The sequence below is a fragment of the Tauraco erythrolophus genome, chromosome 7 (assembly GCF_009769465.1).
Source record: "Tauraco erythrolophus isolate bTauEry1 chromosome 7, bTauEry1.pri, whole genome shotgun sequence".
In the NCBI taxonomy this organism is placed as follows: domain Eukaryota; kingdom Metazoa; phylum Chordata; class Aves; order Musophagiformes; family Musophagidae; genus Tauraco; species Tauraco erythrolophus.
The window spans coordinates 18,002,361-18,019,292 of record NC_141471.1 but is presented as its reverse complement, the minus strand read 5'-3'; the positions used below and the strand labels follow the sequence as shown (position 1 = coordinate 18,019,292).

At 41.3% G+C, this 16,932-nt stretch overlaps 2 protein-coding genes across 8 annotated transcripts in view; one reads left to right on the top strand and one right to left on the bottom strand.

Moving 5' to 3' along the window:
- Positions 1-721: 721 nt before the first annotated feature.
- LOC104369951 (microtubule nucleation factor SSNA1) lies at positions 722-7,375 on the bottom strand. 3 transcript variants are annotated; one of them, XM_086614866.1, is made up of 3 exons: positions 7,337-7,375; positions 6,628-6,787; positions 722-6,323 (listed from the first exon to the last, which is right to left on the bottom strand). In XM_086614866.1, exon 3 carries the CDS (start codon positions 6,252-6,254, stop codon positions 5,910-5,912), a length of 345 nt encoding a protein of 114 aa, XP_086470992.1. In that variant the 5' UTR covers positions 6,255-6,323; positions 6,628-6,787; positions 7,337-7,375; the 3' UTR covers positions 722-5,909. The 3 variants fall into 3 exon arrangements, with proteins under 3 accessions (XP_086470992.1, XP_086470991.1, XP_086470993.1); XM_086614865.1 differs by lacking the exon at positions 7,337-7,375 and adding an exon at positions 7,147-7,186; XM_086614867.1 differs by lacking the exon at positions 6,628-6,787.
- Positions 7,376-7,519: 144 nt separating this feature from the next.
- Positions 7,520-16,932, top strand: part of WAC (WW domain containing adaptor with coiled-coil) — a 65,963-nt gene continuing 56,550 nt past the window's right edge. For 3 of the 5 annotated variants that reach the window (XM_086614862.1, XM_086614863.1, XM_086614860.1), the window contains exons 1-3: positions 8,156-8,273; positions 8,409-8,445; positions 9,861-10,056. In XM_086614862.1, coding sequence (XP_086470988.1) covers positions 8,233-8,273; positions 8,409-8,445; positions 9,861-10,056 — 274 coding nt within the window. In that variant the 5' untranslated portion in view covers positions 8,156-8,232. Of the gene's footprint in view, positions 7,622-8,155; positions 8,274-8,408; positions 8,446-8,763; positions 8,796-9,860; positions 10,057-16,932 lie in introns of those variants that run through there. The other 2 variants (XM_086614861.1, XM_086614864.1) reach the window with 2 other exon arrangements.

Here is a 16,932-nt window from a genome sequence, read left to right as displayed (position 1 = left end):
AAAACCTCAAGCTCATTACAAGAGCTCTCCCTTGAACATGATAACATGTGCATGAAGCTCAGAAAATAACACCCATGGAGACTTAATTTTAAAATGCTCCATGACCAGTCTATTCGGTATCGTACTTTGAAAAACATTTAAAACTAAGTGTTAAAAATTGTTCAGCCTCTTACTTTGTTCTACCCTCTACCTAACACTTGTGTCTTCTTGATTTAGGCTGGCCGCTGCAGGAAGCTGTATGTCTGCATCCCAAAAGATAATAAGAACACTCAACATCGTTATAAATCCTTCAGGGCCAAGTGCACATGTTCTATCAAACATGAGCAGCAGTAAGCAGAGAGAAGCCATCTCACGTAACTTCATATGCCTGAAGCGAGGTGCGAGCAAAACTGAAGCTCGTACCACCATCAGTGGAATCACAATCAATCCCATCTCCAGAGGGAGACCGATATGACTTTTCTCAAATGCCTTTTCTTGAATGTGATCTCTGTCTACAGGTGCCCGTATTCCTCCAGTACAGATGAAATCTGTTCCAAGAGTAACATTTTCCCATTTATGACGTTCGAATCAGGCATACTTATAAATACAATCAGCTTTGAATGACATAGCAAGCAACAGGCTCACAATCAAAAGGCAAAGATTTGACGCCATTATTTGCAATGTCACTGCTAAATAAGATATTCAAGTTTATAATAAAATTTACAAATTTACTGTAGTGGTTACTGCAGCATATCTATAGTCTAGTCTTGCACAAATAAACAAAAAAAAAGCAGATTGTTCCACCCCACATGATCTTGTTAAACTACTTTTGAAACCACTACAAAATGAAGTGTTTTATTAGCCTCACTTCTTCTAACATATGTTTGTAAAATCAAACTACAACACTGAACTATTTTTCACACAAATCCCATAAGCTAAAGCTATGGATAACCAAATAACATATACAGCTCCCTTTTCTGCAAGCCCGAACCTCTCCATCATGTTTCATTAACAGCTAATACGGAATTAAGTTGTGTCACCTGCACACATCTGGTTTTTACAGCTAGATACTGAATGAAACTTCATCTGAAAATCAATTGAGGAAGACAACAACCAAGGACTACACTACGGCAACTCAAATTAAAGACAGATTTATAAAGCAGTAAGAGGCAAAGAACAAAAGAGATCCATTCCCAGTTTAAAAAAAAAGTGTAGAACAGTCATCTGAGAAGCGGACACAGTGCTCAACTCCCCACAAGCAGAGTAACACAACAGCAACTGACAAAGCAATTGGTGCACACACTAAACAAAGGGTTAATCTGTCCTTCCCCAAATAGAGAAAAAATAAGATACATACAATACCTGGGTAACACATATTTCTCTATATATTTAGAAACACACACATACATAAAAAATAAGGCTAAATGAGCACTCCAATTTTAGGTAAACCTGTCCATCCACCTATCTGTTAAAAAAACAACCACCACCACACAAACAAATCAGTATTAAAGCAACTGTTGATACTTCTTCACTCATTATTGAAAAGGAGGAAAAAAACTTAAAAAAAATGAACTGTTTTATCTACTACTTACATAAAAATCCAAGAGGCCAGGGTCTACTCAAAGCGAAGCATAATTTCAGCAATTGCCATAAATTCACCAAAAGCTCCATCTCCAATACAGCTTCAGCAACTGCCAGGTGCTAAATCCTTTAGCTCAAATTTCTCCTAACAAGCAAAATCATCTAAGGAGTAACAGATACTGGTCTTCTGTGCAGGACTCATCTACACAATGAATTAACTGTAGACATTTGATCTTTTTGCTAACAATCTTCTGAATGTTCTTGTTCCAGACTTAAGAGTACCTTGTTCCAATTTAGCTTAATCCACTTCATCCAGCTGGAGCGAGACACACTTATACCACAAGAGCTAGATGGAATTGAGGTACTTAATTCTGAAATTGCAATCCAAGACCTAGTCACCCGGGTTTAGATTACAGCTTGCTTCATTGTTTGCATGGACAAATCTTCAGGTGTCCAAAGATGCCTAGTCTTCCTAGTCTGAAGACCTCCTAGCCCAAGGAAACAAATCTCTCGCATTCATGAAGAGCCAAAAAATTGCCATCCCTCCACCTAAAATCTCGGAGGTCAATCTGACATGCATGCTGAGTGCATCTAATATACTGACATGACTTAAGAGTTCTTTATAATGTCCAAGTACTTTACTGATTACTCTTCACAGGAGAGCTACCAGAGTAGGAAACAACGGCAATGCAGCCTGCCTGAGCCTGGTAGCACTGTTACCCAGCAAACAGGAGGCGCAGATTCCACAGCCTCCTGCTGGAACTGGCCGCTGTGTAGCCAAGAATGCCAGTTTGTGTGGCTGGAAAGAGGAAGCAAAATCATAGGTTGCCTCTGTAGCTTGTCAGTGGACTTAACAGAGGTGGGGAGAAGGTCTGGACTTCTCGTGAATCTCGGATGATTTCTAAAATTTAATTTGTTGGGTAGCAGGAACCGTAGGCAGTAGCTCAGTACAAACACACTGAAAGCAGACAGAAACTAAGAGGAAGTCCACCTCTCTCTATCACACGCCCTCAAGCTCCAGTCTTCTCCAACCACGGCTCCACATCCATACTTTCACTTTATTCTCCACTCATCCCAATCCACTCACCTCCATTCCCGTACGGCGATTAGCAGAAATTGCATGTGGGAAGGTACCTGAACTGAAGGGTTAGCATCTCCACAGAGACAGCTATGGACAGTGAGTGACTGCTTGTATATGGGACTTCACCAAGTGGTTCATATAACCACCTCCACACAGAAAATTACTTTCAACGTATCACTCACAAGCAGTTTCTTTGGTAACCACCAAACTCTTATCATACATAATAAACTTAGTTTACCTGGCAGAGTCAACACTCAAATGTTCTGAAAAACCTGTTGATCATTAGGAGTTGTATGTCCTAGGCACATATTTATCACTGTAAAAGCCAGGAATCATCTCTCCTCCAGTTATGCCCTGTTATCTGGAAACCAGGTAGAGGCGCCACAACATAAATTTAGGAAATTTGACCAGTGCTCTAGATGTGTTTCACTGGAGCTTTGAATCAAGCACAAGTAGGAGTTTCCAAAACTGTGCCTCCTCACATACCAAATAAACTACAAGACACCCAACACAGCACTTTACGCACTACAATTTGGTAACCTGAACTTCTGTCATGTATGCTCCTAGACTGAAACACTCAAGTAAATTACTGGATCTAACCCAGAGAGCCATATAAAATCAATATAAAAATTAAGTCAGGAATAAGTATGATGCTTTAAGTTTATAACCTGCCTTATTTCAGGATAACTTTCTGTTGCAGGGTAGTCCTCCACAGCTGCTGTAATCTGCAGACTATCATTTCTGTTCTAGCAATACAGTGTATTAATTTAGTTTGCATGTCTTTTATTCTAAACAAACCGAAGCTATTTAAGAAAAGCTATTTATGTCAAGATTTATACTACCTGAAAAAGCAGTGAAAAAGGTTTACCGTTTCAATAAAAGAACACTGTAAGTTCATTTGGGTCAATACAAAATACAATGGTAAGAAGTATTTTTGAGTAACGACTCTGCAGGTGCACTTACTTCACAATCGCTGCCACACTCGGGAGTTATTCTACAACTAGGCAAGCCCTAGAGATATGATATTATTGATCTCCATTTGTAAATTTGAATTCAAACAGAAATTTTACAGATTGGGATCACTGAATGGAAATCGAATAATATTTCAACTTTGTATCAGAAAGTTGGGAAGCCTCAGTGTGTGTAAATACTAGCCAACAGTTAGTAATTTTCCCTTAGCTTTGTAACTTAAAAAATTCAAACATCTCCAGTATTTTAGTTTTGACACTGTAATAGCTACACCTAGATGCAATAACGGTTGTAAAGTAGATTTCTTTAAAGACTTACAAGGCTTCTCTTAAAATTTCTTTAGTTTTAACAGCCTAAGGAGAGCAAGAAGAGGCTTTATTTATAATATATGATTATTCTAAGGCAAACAAACCTGTTAATTATTGTTTGAGATGGATAACACAAGAAACTAACTGTAGTGTTCTCGATAAATGAGCTTTCTATGACACGATTATTTTTTTAACATAGCTTCAAATTCCCTTTCAGGTAACAAGAAGCAGCAGTTTGCAACTCTCAAAAAAGTCCTTGCTGTTTAGTTAATGCCTTTTCCTGAGTCTTCCTGTTTTTATGTAAATTAGTTACTACTATCAGACTAAGGGAAGAAAGTGAAGAAACATCCAGTCAAATCACTTTTCTGCTTCTAAAAAATAGCCACATTTTTGTGTTTCACATCAGTATAAACAAAGCGGTCCTGAATACTGCAGTACTACTACAACAACAACAGCAGTACTCCTGAGATTGTCTAATTTCACCACCTCACCATTACTTGAGGGAAGTCAGTGGAAATGCTATACAAGTAAACTCTTCATTAGCTCAGTCACACTAATCCCTGATGTAGCACAGTAACCAGAACATAAAATTTGCTTAGTGTTATTGGTGAAGAACTATTACTGAAACTGTTCACATCTACATATCCTTTATACTTGCACCTGAGAGAAACGCAGTTATAAAGTAAAGAGATTAACCTCTTCCAATTTAGTTAATTGATGTGGAATGAAGATTTGACTACAAGAAGCGGCGTAAAAATAAAGTTACTGCTACAACACATGAATGAGCAGGGCAAAATGCATGCATATGTACACACGAACCGAGAGAGGTTTAGTAACTACCAGAAACAGAAAACAGGATTAAACAGAGATTTCTGCCATGCTGTTACCTCCTCCCTCATCTCTAAACTAGGTTCTATCGTAATCTCATCTGTAATAACGTCTGACAGTTGCAAACTACTTCTAATCTCATCTCCTACTTTCATCTTTCATTTGTATTTATTTCACTCCATCTGAGGTTGTTCATTATTCTTTACAATATTATTACAATTATTTAATACATCAGTATAGAGCTAAAGGGCCCTAAAAATAAGGTTTCCAGAAGTTCTATTATTGGCTTTTAGCTACGATTATTTTCTTTGGCCTTGTATTTAGCTGTTAGTATTTTTGATTGAACCCCAGCAGGCTTTTCGGGACTTCTAGACACTACTGAAATACAATCATCTTTTCCTTATCCGTAAGTGGATTAGTTAGTCTGACTTTATATGGTGTAGCTGTCTGCAGTGTTGCGTCCTGCACACCCAAGGCATGCACTTGCACCAAAACCTGCCTTTCACTATAGCGTCTCCTTTCTGAACAAGGCTTTTGAGCATAGCTTCAGAAGATGCACGAACCATATACAGTCTTACAACTTAAGCCTCCATTCCCTGCATTAGTTATGATTTCTCACCTTATCACTCCATTATTCCAGGTAAGTAAGAGACAACTGTAAACAGGGGCTGACTTTGTGCATGCATCAAACTCCAAACTCCTAAAGGAAGCTAAATAGTTGATTTCTCTTTGGTCCTAACAGTAAAGCCTAGCCTTTGTAAAGTGAAAAGAAGTAGTATCTGATCTACTTGCATCCACTAGTTTTCAATCAAACAGGAATTCACTGGTAGCCACCTGAAGCCAAACGATAAAATCGGAATTTTTTTTCTTGTGTTCAGAATAGCCTTGAAGCATCACCGTGTCACAAGTGACAGCCTCACATCTGCCTCAACTACCTATATACAATATAGTTATGTAGTATTTAAGTAATCAGCTTTTTTTTTAACAGCAAAACAGCAACTTTATTTCATCTATTTTCTAGTGCACTTAAAAATAGTAATAAAACATACAGAAAGGTTGGAAGAAAAATTCCTCTCTGCTTATACTGTTGTAAGATTCTGTGGCTAACCACATTTCTCACCTAGTGGAATTTTAGCACTGTGAAGTCCAAAGATTTGACCATTTCACGTTACATTGGTTTTCAGTTCTGGCGTATGCTTTAAGCTTCCCACTTCCTTCTTCAGGACATTAAGCAAAGTTCTAGAACTATCCAAAATCTTCATGTAAGCAGCTTCAGTTTCAGCAAGAATTTTATCAAGCTCATTCCGTGAAGCTACCTTTTGGGCCAGGTTTTCACATACACACTCCAGTTGTTCATTCAGAATTTGGATTTCATGCTGGAGTTTATTTTTTTCCTCTTCTGCTTGTTGGATTTGTTTGTTCAGCTCTTCTTTTTGCATACACAAGTCTTCAATGCATTTCACTAGTTCATTATTGTAACCTTGAAGAACGGCTCCCTGCTGAGTCATCCTCCACTCCCCTCCCCGAGCTCTGCCACTGCTCCTTGAAGTCCCCTCTCAGCAACGGCCTTCTGCACTCTAAGAAAAAACAACCAAAATCAGAAAGAAAAATTCCATAAGAGAGTTATCATGAATGCTACTCTAGCACAGACAGAGCCAAGAGGAAAGATGCTCTGTTTGAGGTTAACATGCTAGTTCCGAGTTGTGCCACATCTCTTCCCTTTTCAGGGAGGGAGTGGGACAAAATTCAGCATTTCCACTATACCTTTAGTGAAGGCTGATCTCTCCTGATACTCACACAGCAATGCTCAACTCCGTTATCAAAAAACTTCTATTACATTTTTGAATATCAATACCATTCTGAACACATGACGCCTTATACCTCAGACTTCGAGGGTTTGGTCAGAAATAACCAAGCGACCCTTCCCCAGGAGAAGGCTCAGCAGTCACCACCAGCAGCGGCACCCACTCGGCCTCTGGCGAAGGAGATCTTCCTCGCAAACCGAGCGCCAGGCATTCGCTTCCCAAGAGCTCGGGGCCACCTGAAGCAAACCGACCTGGCGCTGTTGGCTACTCGCAGGCGCCGGGACGACAATCTTACGCGGGCGAGCTGTGGTCGCCGGAGGCGGCCGTTAGCGCCCCTCACCCACCCCCCCACCCCCCCTCAGCACCCCCTCCCGCCCACCCCCGGCGGCGGCTTCACCGCGCCCGGGCCGTTCTGCCGCCAGCGCCTCGCTCCCTCAGCGGCCGGGGCTGCGACAGCCTAGCGGCGTTTCTTCAGGGGCCGGCAGCAGAGCCGCGCCATGGCGGGTCGGGAAAAACCGGCGCCGCCGCAGGGGCTGGGCGGCAGGGCCGGGCCTGACCCACGCGGCCGCCACCTCCCCAGGGACATCTTAACAACCTCTTCACCGCCGAGCGCTTCCTCGTAGAAGACAAGCCATACACAAAATGGCTCCTGCCTATACATCAAGTCCCCAGGCGGAAGGGGAGGAGGGGGTAGGTAAGAGGAGACCTTCCCTTTCCTATTTCGCGGCCGGGCGCCGCTCCCCCCGCCCCGCCGCTTCTCTCGCAATTCCCCCTACTGCCCCCACCTGCCTGGCGTTCCCGCCCTGCCGGCCGCCAGCGAGAAAGCCGCCTGCCCCGCTGTGGCCCGGCTCCCTCTCGGCCTCGCCCTCCCGCGGCGCGGCCCCCCAGGCGGCGGGGGCCCCTCGGCCAATAAGCCGGGCGCGCCCGGTCACCGACTGCTCCGACCGGCAGCGCCTCGGCGCCGCCGGGTGAGGGGTCACGGAAATAGCCGAGCGTTTCCGAGCGCGGCGCCACCCTGACGGGAGCGTGAAAACATCTCTACGGAAATAACCGATGTTTTCCGAAGACAGGTAGCGTTCGGGAGAGTTAGACGAGGCGGGCCGGCCGATAGGAGGAGGGGGGAGGGAGGAGAATTACGGAACGAGCCGATGTTTGCCGAAGGGAGAGATTGAAGGGCGTTTGGCTGGGCGAAGGCAGCCGATGTTTCCCGAAGGCAGAGTCGCCCGAGAGCAAAGGGGACAGAGGGGACGGAGCGTGTCGGAAAGAGCCGAAAAGAGCCGACGTTAACCGAGCGCGGCGTCTCCCGAGTTTCCCGGATGTAGTTGGAGGAGCGGCGGCGGCGGTGGCGGCGGCGGGCGCAGCGGGGGGAGGAGGCGGCCGCGGCGGCAGCAGCAGCGGCGGCGGCGACGGCGGCGGAGTCCGTGCTCCCGGAGCGTCTCAGCGCGCGCAGGGCCGAGTTGCTGGCGTCTCCCCTCTCGCTGTGCGCGCAGGAGATGGGCCCGTGAGCGCTGCTCTCAGCCGAGCTGCCCGAGCCGCCCCCTCCCTCCCTTCCCCCCTCCCTGCCCCCGGTCGGCGGCGAGGCGGAGCGCTGCCTCCCCCTCCTCCCCCCTCGGCGCCTGTGGCCCGGCCGCGGCCGTCCCCTCCTGGTCCCCTCACACTCTCACACACAGGCCGGGCATTGATGGTAATGTATGCGAGGAAACAGCAGAGACTCAGTGATGGGTAAATCCCTTCCTCTTCCTCTGGCCCCTGGCCCCGCGGGCTCTCCCCCTCCCCTCCGCCATGTTCGGGCCCCCTTCCCCGGCGGCCGGTAACGGTCGTTCGCTAACGTCTCTCTCTTTCTCTCGCTTTCTCTAGCTGTCACGACCGCAGGGGGGACTCGCAGCCCTACCAGGTACCTCAAGCGCCGGCCGCTAGGCCCGGGAGGAGGAGCAGGAGAGGGGAAGGGGGGGGAGCTACTCCAGCGGAGGCTTCGGCCGCCGGCGCAGGCCGCGGTGCAACAGACGCCTCGGTCCCGTCCCTCAGCGCCGTTTCGGGCCCGGGGGGGAGCGGAGCGGGGGGTGGCGGCGGCGCGCGGAGGGAATGGTGCTCCGGCGTTCTCCTGGGGCCTGCGGGGCCGGGGCGAGGAGGCGAGGCCTACTGCGACCCGTGTAGGGCTTGGGCCTAGGAGTCGGGGAGGGTACGGTACGAGGGGCGGGAGAGCGAGCCGGGGTCACTTGCAGTGGAGCGGAGATCCAGGGGGAGGTGAGTGTTTTCCTTTTAAAAACAAAAGGCATCTTGTTCTTCCCCCACTCCCCTCCCCAAGTCCTTTCTTCTCCCCAAAACTGCTGCTGTGGACTGTAACCTGAGCAGGGCATGGTTTTAGACCCTGGATAACTGGGGTTGCCAGTAAGGCTTAATTTCTGCAGTTGCCAGCTGCTAGGCATGTTCAGAAACCATCAAATCTTTAAGCCGCTGACAATAACCTCAGTTTCTGTAAGGCGAATACTGTATTCCTCTCCTGTGTCTGCTGGAAAAAACGGTTCTCAAGGTGTGAATCTAGGGAGTGCTGTATATTGTCATATTGCTCTCCTTAGGGCACAGAATTTAACTGTTCTATTACATTTCTGTGTATTTCTGTCACTGTGAAGTGTAATCTGACAGTCTAAAGCAGCTGTCAGTGACAGTTCATATAAATGTAAACATTTGCCACTCACAAGCTCACACTATGAATTCAAGCTGGTCAAAAGCGTAATTTTTGGTAAATACTTCAAAGTGAATTGTCACATTAGGTGTTCTGGGCCCGCAGAATTCTAGGGTTTTTTCTTATTACATCTGTTACAGTGTTGCTAGTAGTAAAAAATCTTGCAGAAGTTCAAGGTAGCGGTAAACTGAGTGGCCTTCACTAAGGTATGGAGGACATATTCAAAGTTTACAGTGATTAATTGTAACTTTCCGTTTATATTCTTAATACCAGGTGGAGACCTGTGCTTCTTCCAAAAGTGTAGAAGTACCGTGGCCTGTTTACTGCTGAAAATGAAAAGTAAAAGTACTGTGTAAAGATCGAGAAATTAGGTTTTTCTTAACAGCAAGTATTACGTTGGATGTAATAGTGGGAGAAAATGACTTGAGTTCTAATTAGAGAACTTGTTGCTTTAATGTAGGTAATTAAAATTAGAAAGACTAATGCTGGTTGTTTAAATAGGAAATGAAAATTAATTAACTTTAAAAAATGTTTTAGAGATCTAAAATTTAGAAATAATATTTTAATAATCAGTTTTGTAACTTTGTATTTAATGTAAATGCCTGTTCTCTTGTGATCTGTTACAGGCTCTTAAGTACTCATCAAAGAGTCACCCCGGTGGTGCTGATCACCGTCATGACAAGATGCGAGACACCACAGATCCTTCGCCACCGAATAAAATGTTGCGGCGCTCTGATAGCCCTGAAAACAAATACGGTGACAACACAGGGCACAGTAAAGCAAAAAGTGTGCATACTCACAGAGTTAGAGAGAGGGATGGTGGTGAGTTATCTTTAACCTTTATTTAAGCAATTACTAGTATCTCATAAATATTAAAATTTAACCATTATCACCTGAGCGATGAGAGTGTTACACTAAACGTGCTTTGTACCGTGCTTGAAAGACTGTAGGAAAACTGAAGTGCAAGTTTCATTGGAAGCAATAATTTAGGCATTGTAACACCTATTAATTTCCTAATTTTACAGGTATGATAGTTTTTCTTATAACTAGAAAGATGGCATAAACTTCTCTTTTTTTTTTTTAAATTTAATACTTTAGACATACTGCAACATTTGATAACATGAAATAATATTCTGAATTTTTTCACTAATAATAAATACTAGCTAGTTTAGAGACTTTAACAACTGTGTGTTTTGGTGCTATACTGTGTAGTTACGTGCTTCATAGACTAAACCCCATAAGAAATGAAAAAAGCTTCGTATTTAGTTGCTGCATAGAACTCTTAACAATCAGAAAGTGATAATCAAAGGTAGCACTTACTAGAGCCTTTCTTGGCAGGAGCTTAGAGAATAATGTTCACAGTCAAGTCAGCCTCTTGTGTTTTTACAGGATATTATAGACAGTAGTAATATCCCGGAAATTTTGTAACTGATGTTATTTTCTGTCCTTTCTTCCTAGAAAGAGGAAAGAGTAGGATTTTCCTTTTAATAAAAAATGGTAACAGTTGCAGTTTAGAACCGCTGTTACTGACTGAATTTGAAAGTGTGTTTTCTGTTTTGTAAGTACTGTATTTGGTCTCTGTATCAAGTTATAAAGTGAAGTATTCAAGTAGAGAACTTGAAAATTAAATCAAATTAAAGCTTTAAATCAGGGCTTCTTTGTTCTATATAAAGCTAACAACTTGTGATGTACAGATACATTTATTGCTGCAGTTGTAACTTGTTACAATAGTTAAAATAAATAAAATATCTGTAAGAATCTTTTAGGAAATACTAGTTCCACACCACAAATGTCTTTATGCTATCCGAGAGTTCTTACCATTCCTATTTGTTCTTCCTTCTTTGGATTAATACAGAGGCTCTGTAGACCACTGATAATGTGATATTATTGTGTAGAATGGTTATAAAAACAGACATCTTCTGTTGGTACACTGATTTTCATTATATCTGATCACACTTGAAAGTATGGTAATCTCAGAATTTAATGCATGTGCCAGGCCAGTAGGCTGCTATTCTTTGCTACTTTTCAGGACACAGAGGTGTCCTCTCTTATTTCCCGTTCACCTGTCCAAAGATACTTGTCCTATATGCTCTTGCAATTCTGCTTAGTTTTGCTGTAATCAGTATTTCTTTCTGCCTCAGTGGAGCTACATTTAATGGAGTTAGGCATATGTGAAAGCAGCTGGGGGATGAGGCTCTATATGGGGAGTGTACTTGCTTATTAGTGTGTTGGAATTGTTTTTAAGATAGGAAGGACGTTCTAAAGTTCTCACTGAGTCCAGCTGGATTTAATAGTGGGGGAATGAAGTGTGAGTGTATACAGTAACAATAAAGGAAAACGAATTATTTGTAGTTTTGTAAGTGGAAGGAACGCTAACCCACTGTACCTTCTCCTTCGCCAAGGTGTTAACACAGTGGAAAATTTCCTTTATTCTGATCTGAAAGTGGTCCTTTGCACATCATATGTTAATAGACTGGGAGAAGGAAGTAGTCCTCAACAGTCTGAGGGAAGATACTAATTTTAAAATATGAAAATTTGTACTATTTAATGGAAATAATTTTTTTTTTTTGGTGCTGTTAGTAAGGTTAGTTTGGCCCCGGTTTCTGCTTTTTAAAATGTATTCAAAACAACCAAAGTTATGTTAAATCCTGTGTATTGCATGTAGTAAACCAAAGCTGAGCAGGAGGACATCAAATTTGAGTTACTGGATCTTTCTGTCAGTATGATTTGAAGGTAGGTGTTAGAATATAGGTGAAGTGCTATGGTATTACGGACATTTGGATATTATGCAAAAGTCATAATTAATAATTTACTATATTCTTTGTCTATTGAATTACACTAAGATACAGTTATTGGTACAGCGTTTCCTTAGTTTTGTAATTACAGACATAACAATGGAAAAAAGAAAAAAAATTTTAAAAACTCTAAAATTTTCCACTGAAGTCCTAATATGACTGAAGAGTTTAATGCTACTGTAGTTTTCTTTTCTTTTTACAGTCTTTTGAGGGGAAAAAGAAAGTTTGGGGTTTTTTTTGGTAATTGCTGTGCATTTCATTGTTTTAAAATCAGTGGTGCTTGATTTGGAAATGGTACAAAGGTGTTATTGCCTTCCTATGAACTAGCTGAACTTAACAAAACAAACCTCATTAAAAAATTTCCAGTATTTATTTCCCCAAACTGCATTAAAGTCCCACACAATCAATCTCTTTTTCTTTCATCCCTTAGAAAACAAAACAGAACAAAAATCTGGTGTATTGCTACTGAACGTAAAGCCGATTTAACCTGGTCTCTGCCTTTCCAGTCAGTGTTTAAAACGCCGCCCCTATATATTTCTTAGTGATTTTTGCTCTGAAGAGAAACAGGAAGATTGACTGATGTAGCATACTGATAGTTGGGGCTCCTTTAGTCATGACTGGTTCACTTAGTTTTGACTTTTTTGTGGTAAAGACAACTGGCTAAATGTCATTTAAAGTGTACATGTATAAAATGTAAGAGCTATAATTAAATTGATTGAAAATTAATAACTCAAAAAAATGGTAGAACCTCCCTCTGCAAATACCTTTGGTACCTGTATAAAGGTATTTTGTTGTTACAGCTTATTTTTGTAATACTCATGGTAGAATCTTTTGTGTTTGTAGAACTGTAATCCATGGTAAGAAATTAAATTGCTGTCAATTAAGGTTTTAAAGTGTGTGTTATGGGTAAGCCCCCTGTACTGATACAGTGCAAACAAAGCATTTTTCGAAGTTGCTTACTGCATGGTTTCTGCGTGAAGAGTCTACATACAGAGATGATCATTTCTTTGGAGAGAGACTTCCAAGTGTACCTTGGACTAAACACGGTAGAGTACTTGAAAGTTTTTGTCACATCCCCGCTTTCCAAAGAGCACTTGTACATCGAGCATATCAAAAAACTGGAGTAACTTTGTTCTTGCTTTCGGGTCCTTGTGCATGGGGACATTGTCTCTATGCAACTGTTTAAAACATAATGAACAGCCACCCCCCTCAGTGCATCTCTTATTTCTAGGTCAGCTGCTGTGGGCAAGTGTGGAGTTTGAAGAGATTAGGGGGTCTTATGAGAGCAACTCAAGTGTGAAGTTCCTTAACAGTAACAAATAGGGACTTAAAGCTAGCATTGTTTACAGGGACTAGGACTATGAAGGGCCTTGTAGATGTGGAAAAGTGTTTCCGTTAAAGAAAAAAGGGAAGTACAAAAATTTGAGGGTTCTCATGCTTGAGGATGGAGAGGCTGAGAGCATAGATGGTCCTTGTAGGTCTTTTTAAATGCAGAAATGAGGTAATATTGGCGTACAGGAAATAAACAAATAGGTCAGATAGGTAACGTAGCTTTGGGAATGCTGTAAGGGAGATACATATTTAGGAGTAAAAATTGCAAGATGCAACCTTTGGAAAAAAAGGGAAAAGGGTGTTTCTTTCTACTTAAATATATGGAGCGGAATGACTTAATAAGACACATAGTAGAATTTTGCAAAAAAAAGTTCAGTTAAGCCACCTCTACTCAGTTGTTTCTTATTGTGAGGAAATTACTGAGTATTTTGCTACGTTTAAGACACTTTGAAAATGTATGTTTGCTTCTTGCAATGATCTTACTGAATTGTTTAAAAAAGATGGAGATCATTAATCACAGCATAAAATCTTCTGCTGGATTTGTGCTATGTAGGCTATTTTCGTGAAATTTGTTGATAACTTGTGGGATTTAAATTCCAAAATATAACTGAACTTTTGTGAATATGTTTCTTTTGCATTTTTTTTAATTGGCAATTAAGACTACTGTAAGTGATCACTCTTATTGACTGTAATACAGTTCTAAGATTCGAAATCCTACTGCTACTAGAGGCTGAATGGAATGTTTTAAATGACGATTTCCTAGTTTTATCCAAGTAGTGGTGGGAGCTTTTGTCATCAAGCATTGACTTGCTTTGTTTCCAGTGGTTCCTGCAGTTCAGGGTCCTCATGGCAAAGGGACAGTGAACAGCTGGAAACAGAGTTAGCTTTTCTTTCCTGTCTCAGCAACCTTCACAGTAGAGGAGGACAAGAGACTAACTGCTGATTAAATTAGTGTGATCATTGACCAGCACTCAGAGATAAACGGGGCGTTAGGGCAGGTTCAAGAAAGTGGAAGCTGCCTGTGCAGCCTGCACTGGAAAGACAAAATTGCAGTAGGTGGAAAGAGGGAAGTCTGAGAGTAATGAAGCATAGTGAAGGGTTGAGGAAGAAGTTGGAATAGATTCTACCTATTTAGGTAGTGTTAACTGCTGTTAATGCTAAAGTAATTATTCATTACTACGAAAACCGTTTCCTCACTGTAGCTGTACGGTCAAAGCTTGGATGAGAGAAGGCTGTGATCACAAATCAGAGTAGGCTCTCCAGGAAACATGCTTTGAACACCGCCCTCCCACCCCCAATATCGAAGTGTAAAAGAGGCGATTCACTCCCCTTCCTTGAATGTTGACTGTTTGGATGGCTCTAAAGGAGTTTGGTTTGGTGATTTGTTTGTTTTTTAAGATACATACAATTGCTTTCAGGACCATTCACCTCTTAGATGCTTTTCTCTGGATTCAGGAGGAAAAAAAAGATAGAAAAAGCAGATTTCTGTGGTTTTCTAATTGTGTTAAAAGTTTTCTTCCAAGTCTCACTAGTATTAGTACCTTCAGTTGAGGGGGATTAATTTTAAGTTGGCTTTAAAAGTTTAGGAATTTTATGTAGAAAGTAACTTTATATTTACTCAGTATATTTGGCGATGTTTCTGAAGTGAGTTTTTGCTGGATCAGTTATATAACCATTATTTTCTTCTTTTTTTTTATTTTGTTACTCTGCTGTGAGGATCTATAATCAAAAAGAAATTGGGAAGTATGTGATCATAGAATTGCAGTAAAGGATATGACTTGCGTATGTAGTTTTAAAATTTTGAAGTTTAGAATGTTGATGTTCAAAATTGCTTTTGAAAAGTAGCTGCAATGCTTGCTTCTAAAAAGCACAGAATGGAACATATAAAAACTGATTTTATGTTATTGATACTAGGAAAGAATTGTGATACTAATATGATGGTATTAAATGCTAAGTCTTTTAGGTGAATGGAGTCCTCTGTGTTTCTTTTCATGAAGTTCAAGTATCTGGAGTAGGTTGGGAGAGTGAAGGTGTGTTAATGGGAGACTTTATCCAAAGTGGAAGTTGCAGGAAACGGTAATAAGCAGCGCTGTTCATTTGTAACCTATTGCTGCAGTCACTTCCCAAAATCCATTCCTATTAGGGACTTTGACGTTGGGAATTTCCAGTGTCACTTATATTCTTACTTTCTTCTATTTACTAGTATATAGAGTACAGAGCTGTAAATAGATCCTCTGAAGGTTCCCTTTATGGTTGATCTGTTTAAGGAAATACGTATCTTAAAAGTGTTTTAAGAACTCATAAACTTAGTTTTTGGATTGTAAGTGTAATATGTTCAAGTCAGTCTAATAGCTAGACCTGGTAAGCTTTTGTACCTAAGCTTATTCAGGTTTTGGAAAAGGGAAAATACTGCCTATATACAAGATTTGTTAAATTTGGTTATCTTTAGTTCATAAGGTAATCATGAGGGAATGATTTTTACTTAGCATCATGCTTTCTTAGCTTATGCTTCAAGCCTCTGTCTTTGCAGAAATAGAATATACAGCCAACTAAACTTTTGAGTTGCTTTTCTGAAGGTAAAAACGACTGATGAGAACTGTTAGTTTCTGGTGAGCTGCCTGCTGCTAGGCTATAGTGAAGATAGCAATTTGTAAATTATGTGCCTTTTTTACTGGTATTACTCTGTATTCTGTAATGGCCCCCAATAACAGATAGTTCCTTAACCACTGCTTAGGACTCGGCTGCTTTCTAAGAGAAATATTGTTTATTGACAGTTTACATTTTTCCGTGCTGTTTCTACCTATTTTATGTAAAACATCAAGAAAGCCAAGCGTCATTAAAACTATACAGAGCTTGAAAGAGAAAGCTCTGCCTCTGTTTTGGCTGAAAGAGGAAGTGATGCTGTAATAACTTTGCTGTGGAAAATAGTAATTTAATGGCATCCAGCTTGCAGTGTTAACTACGTTTGTTTATGAAGTCAGGCTTTTTCCCCGGAAGTGCCTATGAAATTGTATAAAATCTCTCAGTCTACAGAGAAATTGTTTCTTATATAGTTCTCCAGTAAGGAAAAAAATTGTACTGGCAGTGAAAGGCAGTTCTCAACACTAATGCTTCTGGGCCTGTGCTTTGTCAGTAGTTTGTTGTAGTGTAAAAATGAATCCTTTCTGGACTTAAATGTAGCGCTTGGAAAGAGAAGTGTTTCTTTATATTGAGTTAAGATTGTTATCCTCTTAATGTTTTCTCTTGAGTTATGAAGGGGTCAGCAAATTTTGTTATACTTGACTGCAGGTGTTCTCTGCTGTAACTGCAGTATTAGAAGATTTCTGTTTCCTTTCTTGAAGACCTTTAACAGACTTCCTAGCTTTTAACAATGAAACTACCCTAGAAAAAGCATATAAATTCACTAGCTGTTCCTTTATCCCCAAAATATTTTTCTAGTAGTAAAAGAACGCTGCTTAGTTCTGGGCTTCTTTTGCTTGTTTTATGCATTTTGTGCAGGCTTACTTTTTTACTGAAGTAGTGGTTTTTTTCTATGAAAACACCAACCTAATCATACAGGGAATTCATGTCT